Source organism: Mustela lutreola, chromosome 9 (genome assembly GCF_030435805.1).
Source record: "Mustela lutreola isolate mMusLut2 chromosome 9, mMusLut2.pri, whole genome shotgun sequence".
Classification (NCBI taxonomy): domain Eukaryota; kingdom Metazoa; phylum Chordata; class Mammalia; order Carnivora; family Mustelidae; genus Mustela; species Mustela lutreola.
Genome location: NC_081298.1, coordinates 28440777 through 28461504, shown reverse-complemented (window position 1 = coordinate 28461504; position 20728 = coordinate 28440777). Strand labels below are relative to the sequence as shown.

Sequence of the window (20728 nt, the reverse complement as noted above, 5' to 3'; positions counted from 1 at the left end):
GTCTTTCATCTGCAGTCAGCCTTGACCTATCAGCGTGGCATACTCCTACTTAGTCTTCAAAACCCAGCCTCAGGCTTCAGCTCTCAGATGACTCCCCTTATTATCTAGGCTGACTTAGGTACCTCTCCTCTGTGATGCCACAGTCACACCCATCTCAGACTTTTCCACAATGTATTGAAATTAACTGTTCTCTTTCTATCCCCCCTGCCCACTGTGATCCCCAGATGGCTGGGACTGAGTCTTCTCCGCTGTACCCCTGGGTATTTAGCAGAGAACCTGGCCTATGGCATGTACTCTGTGAGCGTTTTATGGAATGAATGCAGAAAAGGTAGCAACTTGCCAGTGTAATAGGATTTAGGTGAAACTGTGAGATTCACAGACTGAGAATAAAGCAATTTAAACTCTCCCTTTGGCAAAAAGAACCTTACTTCTCATTAGGAGCTATTATTAGGGGTCATGGACCTCATGGAGCTTTTGGGATGACGAGGGGCAGCTCTCATGTTAAGGCTCTCATTTCGGATCAAATATCTAGAATCCATTGATAGATCTGTCTTCCTGCTGGTGTCCGGGCTGCTCTTGAGAAATATAAGAACTGGAGTCTTTTGAGAGCAGCAACAATGAGTGCAGAGCCCTGGCTTTCCAGGCGGACAGACTGGGGCTTCTATCCTAGCAATGCAACCTTAGGCAAGAGATGCCCTCCTCTGAGCTCAGTTTCCTCATATGTAAAGTGGATGTGGTGGTTTCTACATCATAGGGCACTTATGAGGGGTACATGAGGTGGTTTAGGGGACACAGCTAGAACCTGATGGAAACTGGATGCGTGGTGGCTGTGATGAGATTTGGGTGATTGGAGACGGAAGGTTCTTCTCTTCTTCACTTGGGCAAAACCATTTCCCACCATTGACCTTCTGTTCGAGAGGTAGCAGAGGTCAAGGGCGGGCTCCAGATGTGGGAAGTTCTCTCCAATTTCAGTTCATCAACTCTGCCGTTGGCATCGGCCTGTGTCTCTTGGCTTGAAGAAGAACAACTGCTTTCTCCTGATTGTTACCTGAGAGCCCTCCTCGACTAGGAAAATAGACACTTTCTTGCATCTGTCCTGCCCCTCCATTTTGAGCCATTTAAAAGGGTGCAGGTCAGCGGCCTTAAGTTCTTTCATTGTATTGTGCCTCCATCCCTGCTGTCTATTTCCAGAATGTTTTCATCACCCTAAACAAAAACTCTGTGCCCTTTAAGCAATAATGTGCCCCTTGGTGATCTCTGTTCCCCTTTCTGTCTCTGTGAGTTCACCGGCTCCAGGTGCCTCCCAGAAGCAGTGAACTGGGGACAGGTCAGCTGAGAGCAGGTCCCACCCATGAGGAACATGGAGCTTCTTCCAAGCTGATGAAAACCACCAGAGTGTTTTAAAAGGGATGTAGCACAATCAGAGGTACATTTTTATTTTTATCATTTTTTAATTTTTAAAAAAGATTTTATTTGTCTATTTGAGAGAGAGAGAGAGAGTGCACACACATAAATGGAGGCAGAGGCAGAGGCAGAGGGAGAGGGAGAAGCAGGCTTCCCGCTGAGCAGGGACCCCGATGCAGGACTCAGTCCCAGGCCCCGGGATCAAGACCTGGGCCAAAGGCAGATGCTTAAACCACCGAGCCACCCAGATGCCCTTGGAGGTATATTTTTAAAAAAGACTCTCTGGCTGCAGAGGAGCCAGTAGTAGGTAGGAGAGGGGGTTGAAGCAGCAGCCAGGGAGAGAAGTGGGGAGGGCTAGCCCAGGGTGACAGAGCCACGGCTGCGAAGACCTCTGATGAATCAGATGTGGGGCAGAGAAAGAGGGGAGTCAAGCATGAGTGTTTAGGAGAATGACATCCTCCTCTTCTCTCCTTGCCTCTCGGCCTTAGCCTGAGCTCTTCTTTCTGCCTGGATGTCCTCTCCGCCCCTTTGCCTGGACAACTCCTACTCGTGATGGTTTCTCACTTAGCTCTCCTGTCCTCTAGGAAACCTTCCCCTCCCCCACCACCCCAGCTGGGTTGGGAGCCCCTCTTCTGTTTTCCCATGGAATTCCAGGTCACCTCCCAGGCCGGTCCTTGTCACACTGCTGGACACTTCCCACACCTCCATCGCCCCCCACCCTGGACCATGAGTGCAGAGACAAAGTTGGGTGTGGCACACTTCCCTCTCAGGGCCAAGCACAGAAGGGCTCCTGGTGACATTTGGATATGAAAGTAGGAGACAGAGGGTGGGGGAGGGGGAGACAGAGACGGAGAGGTTGAGCAGGGGAACTCTTCCAGCACAGCTTCTGATTTCCTTGTCCCTGTTCCCACGGCAGCAGGCTCTGCAGGAGAGCTGCCAGGGGCCTGGAAGCCAGCTGGAGACAGGCACTGAATTCCACCCAAGGGCCCCGGAGTGATCCAGGTCAGCTGCTCCTGTGTTCCCAGAGCAACAGGTGAAGAGAGAAAATACAGAGAGCTTCGAGATGAGACAGAAGCAGGGCGGAGAGATGGTGGGAAGCAGTAGCACCTGGGCCTGGGGCACACACCTGGGACCCAGCGACATGGTTTCAGACTCTGTTCTGCCATGTTGCCCCCTGCCTGCATAGCTCCGTGCCCATGGCCTACCCTCTCCCAGCCAAAAGGGTGGGGGTATGGTGTGCAGCTGATGGCAGGAGTACTGGGGAAATCAGGCGGGGTACTAACTGTGAACGTGGCACCACAGGGCCTGACATGGGGGAGGGACTTAAGAAATGCTGGCTCTACTTGTCTGCCCTCTGCCAAGTTCTTCTTTGCTCCTTCCTAACAGAACGATTCAAGGGCTGGTTGTTGCAAATATTTTCTTCTCTTCAGTGTTTGCTTTTGGCCCACTTCAAGATCCAAATTAGAGCCTCGTCATGCAGGGAAGAAAGCATGACAGAGCTCTGAGTCCCGACGTCTGCATGGAGCTAGTGTTGTCCGCCTATCTTCAGATGACTCAGGAGCCCCGAGAGGTGAGGGAATCCATCAGTTGCCACATAGCACGTAAGTGGGAGCATGAGGGTTTGAGCCCAAGCGAGCCTGCAATTCCATGGGCCCCCATCCCACGTGCTGCTGCCAGTGGGGTTGGGATGTGACCTCGAGCATCCCTGAGTCTGGGGGAGGGATGGGCTTTATGACAAGCTTCTCTAGGACTATGGGAGAAAGCTGCTCCTGGTCTTGTCCTGCGTAAAGGATGCTGCAGAAGGAAAGGAAAAGCAGATGAATAAACCATTTGTTTTTTGAGGCTCACAATAGGCTCCAGGGGGGAAGGATGCCAAACCCTGATGGTGTAAAGCGGGATTACCTGCCATGTCTTTCTCCTGGCTGTCCTTACTCCTCTTTACGATGAACAATGGTCAAGAGAGGCCCCTGCTCCTCTATTTGGGTACCTGCTGACTCCCAGGAATGGGAGCTGTTGTACTCTATCTCCTAGAGCCTTCGTCTATTCCAAGGTTATCACCAAGAGCTTGTGGAGGTTGAGGTGGGGAGGTTGAGCATGAGGTCAAGAATAAGGAGGATGGAGAGAGACTGAGGATGGAGTTGGCCTTAGGGAGGAAGAAGCAGCTGCAGCTCAAGGCCCCCAGATTCCCGGGGTGGCACCTAAGTCCTCTGGATCTTCTGGAGGGAACACAAGCACTCACTGAGCCTGGGCCGTGGCCATTGGACACTGGGGACGGGGGCTTCCACACTGACTTCTGAAGTCCTTTGCCCCTGCTGACCAGCCCCCACATGCTGCCTGAGAACATGGATCAGCGTCCAGAGAATGGAGAACACTGGCGCATCGGAGCAGGAACGGTGGGATTATCACGAGGATAGATGGTGATGGAGCCCTCGTTAAGGATTGGCTGCATTAAGTGATGCTGTCCACACCCTGTTTCACCCCCTACAAGAGCCCGATGAGCTAGAGACCATTATCCCCATTTTATAGATAAGCCGACTAAACCTGAAGTTGGAAACTTGTCCAAGCTCTGTCTGCCGGTGAGCTGGCAGAGCTGGGAAGCAAACCCACATCTCCGGTATTCTGAGTTGCAGCCCTGTTCTACCTTGGATGGGGGCGGAGTTGGGGGGGCGGATAGTCCCAGAGAGCACAGCACGGGGTCCCCACACCTCTGCGTGGGGAGACTGGGGCTTCGCACCCGGGGGGGGGGCTGAGGGAGTGAGCAGGGGACTCTGGGCTCAGGCCAGCCTGCGTCTGTTCCTCCCTAGCTTGACAACTGAACTTGCTGTCTGTCTTTGGGGACATTTGTCAGCTCTGAAACCTCTCTTTCCTCACCTGCAAGATGGGAATAATATTCACTGTCGGGCCAGGTGGTGAGGATGCAACCCGCCAGCTTTGGCCGAGGGCCTGGTACAGCCTTGGTGCCCAGGGAACGGGCAGCCCCTGCCAGTCTTCTGAAACAGTCATGCCTCCCCCCACAAACTGCGCGTCTGCTGTGGACTGAGGCGAGAAGCATGTGCTCTCCCAAACTCAGAGCCCACCCCCCTCAGAATGCTCTGGAGGGTATTTGTGGCCATGAGAACGCAGCCTTCAAGCTGCTGCTGGCGTGGACGGAGGGCTTCCAGGAGGTAGGGATGCCCCCCACCCGGAGTGCAGGCAAAGGCACATCGGAGCCCATATTTTGAGGGGGATTTCATGATCATTCATTTTGTGTTGCCATCAGAGAAAAGTAAACTGCAGCTCCTGGCTGCCGGGGAAGGGCTGAGCTCCTGCCAGGGCTGGTTGTGCCTGGCACCAGCCCAGGCATGTACCAGAGTCGACAGTGGGTGCAGGCAAGTGTGCACACAAAAACATTCCAGCACACGCGTGAGCAGCGGCACGCGGAGCTACCGTGGCACACGGCACAGGGCACTGGCGCCGGCTGCCCTCCCCTTCTCATCGCTTCCCTAGGCGGGGGCTCTCTGCCTCTTCTGCTGTCTCTAGATCTCCTTATCCGAGCCTGTCCTCTTTCCTGGTTTCCTTCTCTCTCTTCCTCTGACTCTCCCTCCGGTTTCCCCATCTCTCTGGACGGCCCCATCTCTGGCACTCCGCGTGTCTCCGTTTTCCCAACTCTTTCTCGTCTGTATCACGCCCTATTTCTCTGACAGTGTCTCTTTCTCTTTCCATGTCTCTGAATCTTCTGTTTCGCTGCCTCTCTCTCTCTGTGTCCCCATCTGTCTCCATGTCTGTCTGACTCCCTCTCTCTGTCTCCAGATCTGTCTGACTCTATCTCTCTCTGTGTCTCCATCTGTCTCTCTATCTCTCTGTCTCTTTCTTTCTGTGTCTTTCTTTCTCCAACTCTTTCTGTCTCTGTCCTCCCCTACCTCTCTCTCTCTCTCTCTTTTTTCTCTGACACTCTCCTGGAAACGCATCAAAGACTGAAGTGGCCGGATTTCAAGTGACAAACAGCACTACACCCAGGATCCAGCCCCCTCCCTGCACGGCTGCCTTCCTCCTCCACATCCCCTGTCACGAAGAGAAGCCTATTGTGTGGGGCCCAGGGAGTTCGAGTTGAAGGGCCTGGGGGTCTGTGCCTCTGACTGCTCTGAGCTACTTCCCCATTGGCTCCCAGCAGCCTGTGCTCAGCAAGGGCTGAGCGACAGGGGGAGGCTCCAGTCCATAAAAGGGGGGGGGTGAGGCACCAGAACTGCCATTCTGAGGGGCTTTGGTGGTGCTCACAGCCGCCTCTTTGGCACCTCCTCCCGAGCCAGAGTCAGGGAGACCCCGAGTCCTGACCCAGGCACCTACCACCACCCTCCGACCTGCTCGGCCAGAAGCTGCCCAGGGACAAAGAAGAGCACAGGTAATATCCAGAGGGGCACGGGAATCTCTCTTTTGATGATATTTGTTTTTCCCGGTCCTCTGGACCTGCGGGTGATAAGAGCTCGGGCTGGGAGATTTCAGGTCTGGGTCTGATAATTCGGTAGACAGAGTTACAGTTATGAGGTTAGTTTACAAACCCCCAGATCCGTCGGCATGAGACGGACGGTTTCTTGGAATCCTCCCTCAGCGCAGCCCCGGCTTAAACAGGTGGGTTCTTCTCCCTCAAGAGTACCACCCCTCGGTTTTAGCTCCAGGGTCTTCTTTCTTCCCCGGTGGTCGGCACACATGGTTCCCATGTGAGGATGGGATGCCCCGGGTGGAAGAAGTGAGTTGAGCCACTCAGGGCCGTTTTAAAGGTCAGTGATTCTCGCCGGACTTACAGAACAAGATCTGGGGGGCGTTAATGAGATTCAGGGCTCTGGCATTTACTGGGTATCATGTACATCAATGTACAAACCAAGTTCAGCCTTTTCATTCTTTTTCCGATCCTGTTTAATTGCTGACAGGGTGCTGGCTTGAGTGGTTTCCCTTTGACATAATTTACCCAGAAATGAAGTTTGGGGCTATTTTGTTGGGAAGGAACAGGGAAACGAGAGTGACAGCGTGTCAGGAGACTCAGGCTTCACAGGATTTTTCTTGTCAATTTTCCTTCGCAAGGACTTGTTGCTTTCATGTAAATTATAGCCCAGTTGGGCAGGGACAAAGAAGCTCAGATGGGAAAGCCATTTGCTCACTGGTAAAGATATCCTTGTTCAAAGAAAGTATTCTAGAATCCTGAAGTTTGACTCTAGCAAAAAAGCTGGTGAGCTTCAGAGAAAAGAAAAAAAGGCAAGAAAGAAAAGCCTGGTGACGACATGGAGGTTGAATAGTAAATTCTGTGACCTCGTAATTTTTCCTGGGTACCTTTTACCTAGAATCTCTCCAAGCTTTACAAACATTCCTTAATTAAGCCTCCAACCTTCCCAGGGGAAACAAGCTCTTCAGGTTATTGGATCTGATTTCAATTCCCTTCCCACAGACTGAAAGTCTTCATTACCATCTTTCTTCCAAGGGTTGGTAAAATGTACAAGTCTTTCTAATTTGACAGGCGTTCCAGTCAAGATCCATTGCGAACGTTGCAGAATGTCAACCCCCGGCCTCCCCCTCCCACGGCCCCATCTCTCCCTCTTTCCCCCTTTCTTCCTCCCCTCAATCCCACTTCACCTTGCCTTTTGTTCTATTTCTGCAGGTCATTAATCTCCAGGCTTTGAGATCTGCGTGGGGGAGCTGTTGCAGCAGCCCTGGGGTGAGCTGGGCTGCCTGGGGGAGGTTTGCGTTTGCTGACGGGATCTCAAGCCCACTGCTTTGCCCCAGATGAGCTAGACGTGTGATGGGTGTGTCTCCGCCGGCAGCTGGGGGTTGGGTGTTGCCATGCTTCCTGAGGAACCTAGCAGGTTTTAGCAGAGCAGGCAAAGGGACTGGCTCCGGTGGGGGGGGGGGGGGGGGTTAGCTGAGAAATTTACCATCACCCTAAACCAAACGGACAGGGATTAGCGTCTTGAGATAACTCCTGGGAGCTGGGAATGGTCCATATTTTGTCTTCATGTGGGTTTCACAATAACCCAGACGAGGGTTCAAATCTCAGGTCTCACCACTCATTGGCTGTGTGATTTGGGGACAGTAGTCTAGAGTTCATTTCTTCACCCACATGGTATGGATAATAGTGATGACCTCTGAAGGTTATTGCGAGACTCCCACGGGAAACTGTAATATGCCTGGCATTCAGTAGATACTCAATAAATGCCAGAGTGACTGCTCAAGTTCTCACTGTCCCTTCCCCCTCTGTCGGTTATAATACCCTTTATCACCCCTACACCATCAAGCCCTGCTCCACGTCCGGGAAATAGGTCTAGTATTTCAGTTGGCGGCGCTGACTCTCTCTTCCCCTCCCCGTCCCATTCTCTCCGCACCCACAGAAGACCATTTCTTCATCTGTTGCCTCGGGATCATGAAGTCTCTTCCTGATCGATCCTCCCTACCCTCCTCCTCCTGCCTCCCTCCTTGGGCCATTCCTGCACAATTGTTGTATTTATTAGATGTCTTCCATCATTCGAAGTGGGATCGATAGTTGGTGGTTTGATTTCAACGTGTGTCTGAGAAAGCGCAGTCAGCGAGCTGATTTCTCTCACCGTTTTCGCTCATCTCAGCCCATAAATGTTGGTTCATCTCACCGCGCCTGACAAAGGGCTAAAACGATTTCACCGAGACGGGGCTCGCCATTGTGGCTGGCAGTAAATATTTCTGGAGACACACAGGAAGTCCAGGATCAGGCCCTGGAGAGGGAGACGGGTCCTGGGTCCTTTAATGTTGGGTCTCGTTAATCGCTCCCAGCCCAAGTCCAGATTGATGTTCCTGGCAGGAGGGTAAACGGCCTAGATCCACGAGACACAGCCACGGGCTTGGCTCAGGAGACTTCTCCTGGAGGTCATTCAGCTGTCACCCTGGCTGGAGAGGGAGGCTCTAGGTAGGGTTGCCTACCATCATCTACCATCGACCACCTATTTGTCTACCATCGTTCGGCTCTTTGACCTGTTAGTGGACAGTTCAGTCTAAGCTGAGAAGGGTTTAGTGAGCAGTTATTATGTGGTTGGCCCACGGGTCCCCTGGCAAGAGGAGGAATTGGTGTCTGTGATCACACAGTAGGTCAACGCGCTGAATGGAAGTCCCCTCCTGGCCTGCCTTCCCCTAATCTGCTTCTGTTCCCTCCCCTCCTCCTTTTTCCCTCCTGTGCCTTCTCCTGTTTGTTCCATCCCCTCTCCTGCTCTGTTCGCCATCATCTCCCAGCCTCTCTAGTGTCTTTAGCTCTTTCTCTGTGCACAAGAGCCTCTGCTTGTCTTTTGGGCGCACGCACCTCTCTGTCTCTGTCTCCCTCTCAGTCTGTCTCTCTGCATCTCAGTCCCCATCTCTCTCTGGCCCATCCTGCTTTGCCTTTCTCCCCGGCCCTTAATGGCGCCAAATAACAAAGGGCGGGGGTTTCACGTGACTCCTGCTCTTAAAAATCACTCTTTTAAAAACAAAGTTAATAACCCCCCACCCCCCGCCGTGACCATGGAGTGCAGGGCCGTGTTTCACTCTGGTCCTCTGAACAGCAAGTGGCCTAGGAGAGAGGGCTGTATCCCACGTTCTGTGCTTTGATTCTTGCTGGACTGCACGGGGGTTCACTTTCCATCCGAGACCATCCGAGACCCGAGACCCGAGCCCTCCTCCCCGCCCCTCCCCCGCGGACAGTCCATTCTTTGCTAATGACCCTAAAGGCCTCACAAGAAAGGGCTGTCTGCCACTTCTCGGGATCCAGTCCCTGGAGACCTGCAGTGGTGAACTTTATATGCTTTTGGGTGTGGGGGAGGGTAAAACTCCAGAAACAGTCTCATCTTCAGGAACGGGAGAGTTTGGTGGGAGGGTCCGCTGGACATTTAATGTGACCCCACACCTCAGGCATGGTATCTGGGTGGGTCTGCAGACTGACTTTCAAGTCTGCTTCTGCTGTGTCCTTGCCTCTCGGCCTCGACCTGGTGATCTTGCCTCTCTGGGACCTTCTTTCCTCATCTGGAAAATGGGGCTCATTGTGCCAACTTCCTGGATTCTCCTGAGGGCAAACATGCAGGAATGGGACTGAAAGCGAGTTTGGCCCCATAACTATGCCTTCTGCAGGGATGCTACGGTCTCAGAGAACCCCAGCTCAGCCACACATGCCCTTGGGACCCTGGGGTGCGTGGTCCCTTGGTCCTCACCCTTCCCACCCAAGCCCGTAAAGGAGGCACCTGCCCCAGCGGTGGCCGCGGGAGGCCATGGGCCTGGCACAGAGCAGCAGCACCAGGCTCCTAGATGAGGCCGTGGGCAGGCTGTTGGAGGGTCATTGAAACCCCAGTTCCTCAGTGCGAGTCACTGCCTGGGGGTGGGAGGCCCGGCCTCTATCTCCACTTCCCTCCTGACTCATGTTGTGACCTTAAACAAGTGACTTCATTCCTACCTTTTCCCATTTCCTCTTCTATCAAATAGGGATAATCATATGCGATAAAGTGCTGGGAGAGATAATTGCAATGTTAAATCAAGCCATTATTATTCCATGCTGGCTTTTTAATGCTTGCTGCTCCTCTGAGCCCTCTGCCTACAATATAGAAATATCACAGCCAGGAGATGAGTGGGCGGGGAAGGCAGTCCCTTCCCTCCCAAGGAACTCTGGGGCCTGGGGGGGTCACCAGGGCGGCCCTGGCACAGGGGAGGGGGTGATGCGGCCCCTTCACAGACAAGAAGCCAGAAGCCAGGGCTTGGGGAGGGGGGTGGCTGCTCTCTGATTTTTCTCAAGAAAGTCAGCTTCAAAACAATGAGAATAATCAGAATTAGAAAAATGGTGATAAGAGCAATGAAAGCAGGGGTCTGCGAACTTGGTCCATGGAAGACCAGCTAGTCTGTAGTTTGGGGCACCTGGGCTTCTGATCCCTGTCTCAACCCTACGCTTACGATGATGAGCAGATGGGATGGGTGTTGGATGTGTTCTCGGGGTTCTCCAGAGACATGGAAACAGTAGGATGTGTACGTATAGAGAAAGAGAATTAGTAGAAGGAATTGGATCATGTGATTATGGAGGCTGAGTGGGTCCAAAATTTCCTTGCCTCTTAGGGGAGAATCCCCCCTCCTCCCCGCCAGCTTCTGCTTCCCTCCCTGGGCTGTCACAAAGCCCACGAGGCAGGGGCTGAGGAAGTCCTTCAGGGACCTGCAAGTAAAGAGGGTTTTTCTTTGGGAGGGCTGTGGGGAGGCCCCTGGGCCCACTCAGTCCATGGAGGGGGCCCCTCCTTCCCTGGTGGCCATGTGCACTTTCCACTGGGGTCTGCCTGCCCGACGCTATCCCCCCTGACCCCTACCGCCCCCACACACCTTGAGCATCCAAGTGCCATTTCTTCTTAGCCTTTCTGGTTGACAAGCAGGCAGGGCTACTTCTGATGCATGACTTTAAGCAAATCCCCCAACAAAAGTGAAAGGACCCATCTGGCAGGGCTCAGTAATTTGTTTATCCTACAATAGGAAGGAAATAGGATTGCCTGGGGAAGAGCTCCGGGCTCACGTGTCTTTATTAGAGTCAACTTTTAACCCAGAGAGATCTCGTCAGAAGCCTAGCTCCCGTTGACAAACCAAACGAACTCTGGCAGGCGACTTCTTCTTCCCCAGCCTCAGTATTCTCCTCTGTACAAAGGGTATAAAGACATCTGCCCCCAGGGCTGTGCTGAGGATTAGAATTGTGTGTGTAAAGTGGGAACGCCCAGCCTGGCACCTAGCAGGCTCTTGAGCTGTGGTGGCCGTTACTGGACCGATGTGACTGTGGATATGGAATGTTCGGTGCTGCCTGGCACACAGTAGGCCCTACACACATGGCCGTTCATTCATTCAACAACTCGTTTTTGGTCTTTGAACTGTGTTGCAGGCATGTGTTCTCACTCCTTTTTGTCTTCTTTTGGCACCCCTAGAGACTAAGAGTTGAATGGAGCCTTCATATTCTGCTGTGTAAAGCACTGACTACGTGCCAGGTACCCGGCTGGGGGCCATGTGCATGATCTCTTACTTAATTCCTATGCCTACCCCCTGACACATTATTATTAGCCCCACTATGTGACCAAGAAGATGGAGACACAGCAAAGTCAAGTAATTTTCCCAGACTGGGGCTAAGGGGTGGGTTGGGTTTTGAATCCGCAGAACTAAGGACTTGTTGATCCCACTTCTGGGTCAGGAAGGACTTGGAGGCGCCCCTTTCCTTTCTGACCCCACACTCCTTCTCCAAGTTATTGGAGAAGGCACTGCAGTCAACCGTCTATCAGGTGCTCAGCAGCAGACGTGAGGGAAGCCACTGGGTGGGGACAGTGGTGACCAGGCTGCACGTGTCCCTTGGGTAATGGTTGCCCTATGGCAGTGCAGGCCCAATGTCTCCAGAACTTCTGATTTTTTTTTAAAATATTTTATTTATTTATTTGACAGACAGAAATCACAAGTAGGCAGAGAGGCAGGCAGAGCGGGGGGAAAGCAGGCTCCCCAATGAACAGAGAGCCCTATGTGGGGCTAGATCCCAGGACCCTGGGATCACGACCCGAGCTGAAGGCAGAGGCCTCAACCCACTGAGCCACCCAGGTGCCCCAGAAGTTCTGATTTTTAAATATAGGTCAGAAATTAAGATTTTGAAATATAAAAACATCCCAAGTTAAAATTGGTGGCAACAGAATTAAAAAAAAAAAAAATCCTTATGCCATGCAAAACACCTTGTGCCTATTTGCTGAATTTGTCCCTCAGGCAGCTGGTCTGCAGCCTCTGGACATTTGCCTTGTGCAGGGAGAAAGCTGAGGGCTGAGGAGGAGGAAGCCAGAGGCCTCAGCCCTGCCTGACCCTGCCTGACCCCGCCATCACTGCCCTGACCCTCCCTGGGCAGCCCTCTGCTTGTTCCCCATGCCATTAACGTCCCTCCCCAGTTCTTCCTGGGAAAGCCACTGAGGCTCAGGGGGCCAGGGCTATGTCGGTGGGGTGTGGGTGTGTGTGTGGGGTGTGGGTGTGTGTGAGAGGAGTGTGTGTGAGAGGTCCTTCCAGGGCCAAGGAACCCCAACTCTGCTCACACCTTGAGCAAGTCAAGGAAAAAAATCAAAGCCTCAGAATCAAGTCCCTAATATTCAGCACATCACCGGGTTCCTTCTTCTGCCTTTCCCTCCCCCTTCATCCCTCCTCCCCCTTCCGCTTCCTGTCCACCCTCTTCTCTTATTTCCTCTCCCCTCCCCTCCCCTGGCTCCCTGGTTTCCACAACATTTCCTTTAGCAACGTTGGTCTTGGACAACCGCAGACCCCGTGAGGTTTCTCAAGGGGCACAGAGCCGTGATCCAGAAATATTCAGACTGGGTTTCCCAGACGTCCAGGGGTGGCCTGTTGTATCTGCTCAACAAACCTGGGGGAGCTCTTGCTCTCGCTGGGCACGCTGTTCACTCATCCATTCAGCATCAGTCCTCAGACGGCCTTTACCTTCTCATAGCGTAAGAGCGAAACGCAGACTCCTCACCTTGGCCTACAGGGGCCCACACCATCTGGCCACAGCTCCTCTGTCTACTTTTCTACCCCAGTCTCCTGCCTCATGCCCCCTCATCCACCCTGGCCTCCTTGTCATCCTCAAACCCACCACACACTCTCCCTGTAGCGACTTTGACTTGCAGAGATAAAGTCCCCCCCACCCCAACCCCACTCCGGTCAGGGAACTCAGAAAACAAGAGGCAGTTATGTGACAGAGCCAGCATAGGTGACTGTGGGAGGTCTGACAAGGGGGTTAATCCAGGCAGACTTCCTGGAGGAGGCAAAAGAGGCTGAGTTTTGAAGAACAAATCAGAGTTAGCCAGGTCAGAGGCAGATGGGAGCAGATGGGGGGTGGGGTGAGAAAGGTGTTCCAGGCAGAGGGAGTCCCTTGGGCAAAGCCCGGGGCACATGGGGCACTCTTGTTGGAATTGCAGTGGGCACGGTCATGCCTGCAGGCAAAGCTCACAGCCAGCCAGTCTCAGTGCTATGCATTTGCTGGGATCCCTTAGACAGATGACGTAAGCTCTGTGCTTCCATTTCCCTGCTTGTAGAATGGAAAGAATAGTAGTCCCTGTTTTATGGGGTTGTTAGGAGGCAAATGGGTTAAGACGCAGGTGGGTCTCAGCACGGCCTGGCACGCAGTGCACGCTAGTCAGCGTCAGCTCCTCTTAGTGGGAAAGCCTGTGAGCAGCTGGCTAAGAGGCAGGGTTCCTCTCAAAGGCCGGGAGGCAGAGCAGGGGTGCAGTCAGATTGGCAAGATTGGAGGAGCCAGGAGGCGGCTGCCTGGAAGGAGAAGCTGGAGGCTGGGGGTGGGGGTGGGCAGTGGACTGGGGGAGCCTGGCTAGTACCTCATGGTTAAGAAAGTGGGCTTGAGCCAGACCACTGGGGATGCAAATCCCAGCTTTGCCGCTTACTTGCTCTAGAATCTTGACAGGTGTCTGAACTCAGTTTCCCGATCTGTAAAGTGGGCGTGACAATAGTACCCACCCCAGAGAGTCGTGATGAATAGAAATGAATTCATTCATGAGAATCATTTAGAACATCATGAGTACTTAACATCCGTCTGATCAGCTAGGATAATTATTAAATATAAAGTTAGTGGATGAAAGGAAAATCTGCTGACGCTATTTTTGCCTGGGACAAAAAGGATCTCCTACCTTGGCAGCCAAGCTGTGTGGGAAGCCTAGGGGTGGGGAGCTGTGTCGTGTAGGCTCCTCCTCCACAACAGGTAAATAACTGCTGATCTAAGGGGCCAGCCCCACCATCACCATTGCCCATAAAGAAGAAAACAGGAGCTGCCTGCTTTGTATATGCACATGAGAGGTCCAGCTTACTCTCCCGGAGGACAACGCTGCTCAGCAGCTGGTAGAGCGAGACTGTCCAGGGTGGGCAAGAGAGGTGCGATGGACCCATGTCTACTTCCCTGGGTTTTCTTCCCTGAGCCTCCCTGCTTCAGGGAGCAGAACTTGCCCAGCTTCAAGAGAAGCCTGGGTTCTCTTCTTTAGTCGCTGTGTGACCTCAGGAGATCTGTCAAGCCTCTCTGATCACCAGTGTTCTCATCTACAGAGTGGGGGTGATGATACCCACCTCCCACAGTTGGTGGGTGGATTGAGAACAATATACAAGTCAAAGGCCCTGGGCACTGGGTCCTCTGGGTCTCGCAGAGGGTTCAGCTGTTAATGAATCAATGCTCTGGAAATGGTAGTCATTAAGGACAGAAGTGTGGGGAGTCAAGCAGAACAGTCTCGCTCCCCAGCTTCTCCGCTTGCTGTAGGACTTGGGTGATTCACTGAACCAGAAGTGGCACCTTGCTGGGGAGGAGTAGATGGGATGATGGACAGCAGGGCTTGGTAAATGCTGTCTGGGATCTTACTAGGCATACTGGGGAGGGGTAGCGGATGGGAGAGGATCTACTGTGTGCTTGAGAGGGAGACCCTCTGAGCTACAACGAGGGGCTTGGGTGGTGGGGAGGTACCCGCTAGATCCCCTGAGCAAACTGGGCAGTTCGCAGCAAAGGCAGGCACGGGACACTTGGAGGAGGGAAGGAGGACAGTGTCCCTGAGAGCAGTGTGATGGGTGTCTGGCAGCAAAGACCAGGCTGGGCAGAGCCTGGAGCCTCCCACCCAGAGAGGAGTGTCTCAGAAGAACTCCCTATTTCCAGTTGGGAGAATGGTCCTGTGCCCCCCTTCTGAATGGCACTGAGTCTTGATATTTGTTTTATAAGGAGTTAATTATAAAAGGAAGAGGTTTTAACACACTATTTGCAATGCATGAACTCTAATGCCTAGCATTTACTGCATGTGCGTGCTAGGGGTGGGTCAGGGACAGCCAGAACCATGACAGGTCCCTGAAGGAGCTAACACTCTAGCGGGGTCGATGATACTTGCCAAGAACTACAGCAAACCAACACCAAATCCATAGGATCCTACGAGATGGTGAGTACTCTGATGCCAACAAAGCAGCGTGACGGAAGAGGAGTCAGGAAGCAGCTTTAAATCCAGGGGGCTGCAGATAGCTCCCTGGCGATTTGACATTGACTTCATCTAATTACAAGAAGGAACAAACCATGTTAAGATCTCGGCTAAGAGTACTGTGGCGGGGGTGAGGGGTGGGGTGGGGGATAGGTGCATGGATGGAATGTGCAAAGGCCCTGGGGTAGAAGCAAGCTTGGCAGGTTTGAAGAATGCAGAGAGAGATGAAAACAAGACACAACTCCTGCCTTCATGGAGCCAAAGCCTGAAGACTCAGATAATTACCAAATGGTGGAATATTTTGATGGAGGAGGCACAAGTTTTGGGGTGATTGCAAAAGGAGGAACATTCTATCCAGCCTCGGAGGTCAGGAAAAGTTCCCTGGAGGAAGTGACATCTAATGTAGGGACTACATTAGCAGGTAATAGAAGAGGAGTGGAAGGGTTTTCCGGCTGAGGGAACAGCATATGCAAAGGACTGGAGATGGGACAGGGCCTGATACATTTATTAGGGAAATTGCGAGTAACTCGATGTGGTTGGGACCAAGTCTTAGGGTGTAGGGGATGAGACTGAGAGTGTTCCTATAATTTAGAAAGGGGTCCAGGCCTGACCCCACCTAACAGATCTGATCGCAGAATTGCCATGCTGAGCAGGGCATTTTAGAAGGGATCCAAGAAGGCAGGGAGGCCAGCTCGGAGGAGGTGGCCACAGTAAGTAGATGGCCACAGTAAGTAGAAGTGCTGGGGTGAAAAAGGCAAATTCCAGAGAACTTACAAGGCAGAAAGGACTGGCCTGGGGATAAGCTGAGGAGTGGGGACAAAGGCAGGTGATGGGGCCTCAGAGAATCCAGGAAAACAGGTGCTGAGTGTCTTTTGGCTTGGGGAATGGGCAAAGTGGGTTTTGAAGGTTTACGGACCCAGGTCAAGTCTTGGCTTGTCCACTGCCTAGCTGTGCAGGCAATCTCTTCCCCTTTGAGCCTCAACTTCCCCACCTGTCTGATGAAAACAGCACAGCCCACCTCTGGAGCTATTATACAGATAAGTGTGAGCATGGGGGGAAAGCTCCTGGCCTGTAGCAGGTACTCAGCACATTAATACCCTTCCTTGATCCCTCGCCTTGGGCAACCACTGTGCCTCCTGGGGCCTCTATTTTCCTGACTGTGAAATGGGAATGAGGTTATCGGCCTTGCAGTATTTCCAGCGGGGTTGGCCGGATGGCTCCGGACACTGACAGAGCAGGCGCTCACCTATCCCTTCTCTTCTCTTTCTCCTTCCGCAGCAGGAAGAGAGGAGACAGCATGGCGTGGCAGGGGCTGGTGCTGACCGCCTGCCTCCTCGTGCTCCCCTCGGTCATGGCGGACTGCTTATCCCAGTGCTCCCTTTGTGCTGTGAAGACCCAGGATGGGCCCAAGCCCGTCGACCCTCTGGTAGGTCCTGGGCCTGTGTGCGGAAGGGGGTGTGTGTGCGGAGTTTGGGCCACTGTACGTCTGGTCTGCAGACTTGTCCCACCTGTGCCAGACCCATCCTGCTGTGGGGTTATCCTGGGCACCCGAGACTGCAGGTTGCAGCCCCTTCTATCCCCACCTCTGACTTCACCAGCCCTGGCTTGCTCAGGCCTGGGACGGACACAGGTTTCCAGGGAGACTGATGCCTTGCAACTAAGCGGGTCACTAAGGAGACAGCGCTGGCTTCGGGAGCGCGCAGCCTATGGCAACTTTCTAGGGCCTCTTCCCACCAGGCTGAGGGCGCCTCCTAGTCTAGCCACTCCCATGCGAGGAGGTCTTTCCAACCACAACTAAATGCCCGGATCTGGTCGACAAGATCCAAGCCTGGACCCTTCTCTTGGATCTTAGCATTTCTAGGCCTGGCCTTGTTGGCTTTGCTTTGAATCCAGCTCCCCCACGTGTTTCTCCCTTGATGGCATACAGGTGAGATTAAAGGTTCCAAGGTTGTGGTGGACAGAGCCCAGGCTTTGGGTCTGTCACTTTCTCACTCCGAGACTCTGGAACACGCCTGCCTTCATTCTCCACATCCACAAAATGGGCGTGATTCTTTGAAATAACAATGCGAGGGACCAAACACACGGTTCTAGCTGTTCTTCGCTGAGAGGCAGACCATCACAGGGGAGCTCCCTGGTTAAGCAAGCGGGCTTGTGGCGTTAGCCTGCCTCCGTCCAAGTTCCAGAATTGTCCCATGTTGTCACTGTCCTCCTCATGACCATCACCGTGATCACATTTGAATTCCCCCAGCACTCCTGTGAAGGAGACACTTTGTCGCCTGGGGTTTGTTGAGCCTTCTGACCCCTCACACGTGTTCTCTCCACCATCCCGGATGGCTTCCTTGTCTATTACATCCTTCACACCTGGGAAAGGGGGCGAGAGCCAAGTATTCTCTCTGGAGTCAGGAGCTCAGAGGATGAGTGAGTGCCCCACAGAGCACTCTGGGAAGATCTTACTTAGGATGTTGGCATCGCCATTCGTAGCCATGTTTCCCTGGGAAAGCTGTTTCGCCTCTCCATGTCTCTTCCCTCATCTTGTGCACAGGTGCACCGTCCCCTACCTTCATGCACCCCTGGGAGCATTAAAGTGGGAAGCCTGGGGCTTAGTAAGGGCAGCTACTTTTGATTTTCTGACATTGGACAAGGGATTCACTGGGGCAGAGGAGTACACGGGACTTGGCGGTTCAACGGGGGTGATGTTACCACTCTGGTCTTTTTGGGGTTTTGTAGATTTGTTCCCTGGAATGCCAGTCTGCTCTGCTGTCGGCTGAGGAGTGGGAGAGATGCCAAGGCCTTCTGTCTCTTTTCACCCCCTTCACCTTCGGGCTCAATGGCAAAGAAGACTTGGTGACCAAGGCCGCTTGGGAGGAACCCTATAGTGAGCTGGCTAAGCGCTCTGGATCCTTCCTGAAGGAGATTGAGAAAAACAGATTTCTCCTCAGCACCCCGACAGAGGAGGACACCCTGAGCAGGAGCCTGGCAGAGAGGCTCAGGGGTCTCTCTGGCAGGTTCGGGGAGGGAGGGGAGTCTGAGCTGCTGGGGGACACCCAGCTGAATGATGATGTGGAGGCTGGGGCACTGGATTCCAATGGGGAGGGGCCCAAGGAACAGGCCAAACGCTATGGGGGCTTCCTGCGCAAATACCCCAAGAGAAGCTCAGAGGTTGCTGGGGAAGGAGATGGGGAGGGCGATGGGGAGAAAATGGGCCATGAGGACCTATACAAACGCTATGGGGGCTTCCTGAGGCGCATCCGTCCCAAGCTCAAATGGGACAACCAGAAGCGCTATGGCGGTTTCCTCCGGCGCCAGTTCAAGGTAGTAACTCGGTCTCAGGAAGACCCCAATGCCTACTCCGGAGAGCTTCTTGATGGGTAATCCTCCCCCCATTGTGGAGTCAAGTCAGGAGCTCCCCCTGACACCCTTGCAGATTGGCGTGCCCTCATTCATCCTACCTTAGAGCCCCCATTCCCAATGCTCAGTTCAGCCTGGTGTGCAAAACACCCAAGCCCAGCCTGTCTCTTTTCTGTCTGGGGCACAGTGTTTGTCTGGGGTTAGCGAGGAGGAAGATGGAGGTTCCCCTCTCCAGTAGGCTCAGTGCTTGGCTTCAGCTCTAGAACACTGAAACTATCGCCAACAGCAGTTTTTCCTATTAAGCACCCCCTTAATAATGTGACTCCCCAGTTCCAGGAATCCAGACTGACATGTTCTTCATCCCTCTAGATAAATAGCAAAATAATATAAAGAAACAAATAGAAATCCTAATACTTCATCCCAAATCTTAAAGGACCTCCTGGTGCTCTCCACTTCGGAGACCATACTTTAGGTAAAAGGCTCAAACACTGCATTTTCTTGGAAGTCCTACATCAGAGAGTTTGGTCCTCTGGTGGGCACGTGTTCAGTTGTGTCCCCTGTGTTCTCCTCATTTAGAAACATACCTCTTGAGAAACCGAGTTCCCGGACTCTAGTTCATGTTGGTACCTTGGATAGCACCCCACTCCTCCCAGGAGAGGAAGGGCGTAGAAACCCCTTCCAAAATGGTAATGAAAGCAGTTTTCCCACTGAATACTGAAATGATCAGGAAGGGAGCAAGACAAACCAATTTGCTCTATGCAGCAAACTCAAAATGTGGACCAGTTCCCTCAGCCCTCATTAAACTAATTAAACAGATCGGCAGCACACTCCCACCCCAGGATGAACTAAAGCTGAGTCAAGTTGATGAGGTTAAGCACAACCATGTTCTTGAGCAGCTGAATTGGCCGCCAAGAGTCTCAGCCATCTGGCCAAACATATGCATTGGGCATTGGGTAAGGGAATCCAGAAGCAACAGCTAGAAAGACAAAAAGGCGTTCTTCAACCCCTGTGATGATTCTTTCCTCTTGATTCTCAGAATAAAACCAGAAAGAGGCATGAAGTGATTAAGTGCTTGAGGCCAAATGAATTCCCTTGATTCAAATAACCCAGAATCAGAGGCAGAGACCTCCCAATTCTGCGGTTTCGATCAAAGTCTCCTCTCTCGCTCTGTTGCTCTTGCTTGCGCATCCCTAGGCACTACAGCTTGGTTCGTGCATCCAGGAGGCTGGGCATGATAGGAGAGGAAAGGGTCTTGAATTCAGTTAATTTGTCTAAGATGCTACTGAGCGTACCTCTTCGCGCACAACCCCCAGGTCCCTCATGATATTCTGAAATGTATGGATTGTTGTAGGGTTACTTCGTGTGCTTTTAAAAAATCCCACTTATGCAGTTTACCCAGAATTTGCTTATTCCTTAGCAGGCCTGTGTTATTTCATACTCCTCCAGTGCAATAAATAAAAGAAAGATGGTGATGACTCGGGGTGTGTATACGTGTGCCTCAGTCCGCAGAGCTTAGAAAGACCATTTGCAGAAAAGAGTGCTGGGGAATGAAAAATACAACACACAGACACACACAGACACAGACATACAGACACACACACAATCATGTCAGGAAACTAAGTGTAGGCTAACAGAAAGAGCACAATCTTTAGAATGCCATCACCCTTAATTTGAGATCTGTGTGATATCGGGTAAGTTATTTGACCTCTCTGAGCCTTAGTTTCCTCTTCTGTGAAAGAAAGACCTCCCTGACTCCCAGAGACTGTCTCCTATGCTGGATTACTAAAGCAAGAGGGACAGATGTTTCCAGACAAAGGTGAAGAACTCTGTAGAGAGTGTGGCATAATGTCCTTTACTAAAATGACATGCTTTATTAAATGGCATCAAGGAGATGTCCGTTAAATAGAGCTGGTATAGAAGAGTCCAGTGGCTCCAGACCTCATGAGTCTCATTTAGTCACTGGCTTTCTGAGTGACTTCTTAGAAAACATAGGGCCAAGGAAGGTTGGTCTCCTTCATTCTTTCCTTCATTCA

At 52.5% G+C, this 20728-nt stretch overlaps 1 protein-coding gene across 2 annotated transcripts; it reads left to right on the top strand.

Moving 5' to 3' along the window:
* The first annotated feature begins 5046 nt into the window (after positions 1–5046).
* PDYN (prodynorphin) lies at positions 5047–20279 on the top strand. 2 transcript variants are annotated; one of them, XM_059134035.1, is made up of 4 exons: positions 5047–5782; positions 7031–7087; positions 16626–16773; positions 18075–20279. In XM_059134035.1, the coding sequence occupies exons 3-4, from the start codon at positions 16645–16647 to the stop codon at positions 18717–18719; spliced, it is 774 nt and encodes a 257-aa protein (XP_058990018.1). In that variant the 5' UTR covers positions 5047–5782; positions 7031–7087; positions 16626–16644; the 3' UTR covers positions 18720–20279. The 2 variants fall into 2 exon arrangements, with proteins under 2 accessions (XP_058990018.1, XP_058990020.1); XM_059134037.1 differs by lacking the exon at positions 7031–7087.
* Positions 20280–20728: the final 449 nt, after the last annotated feature.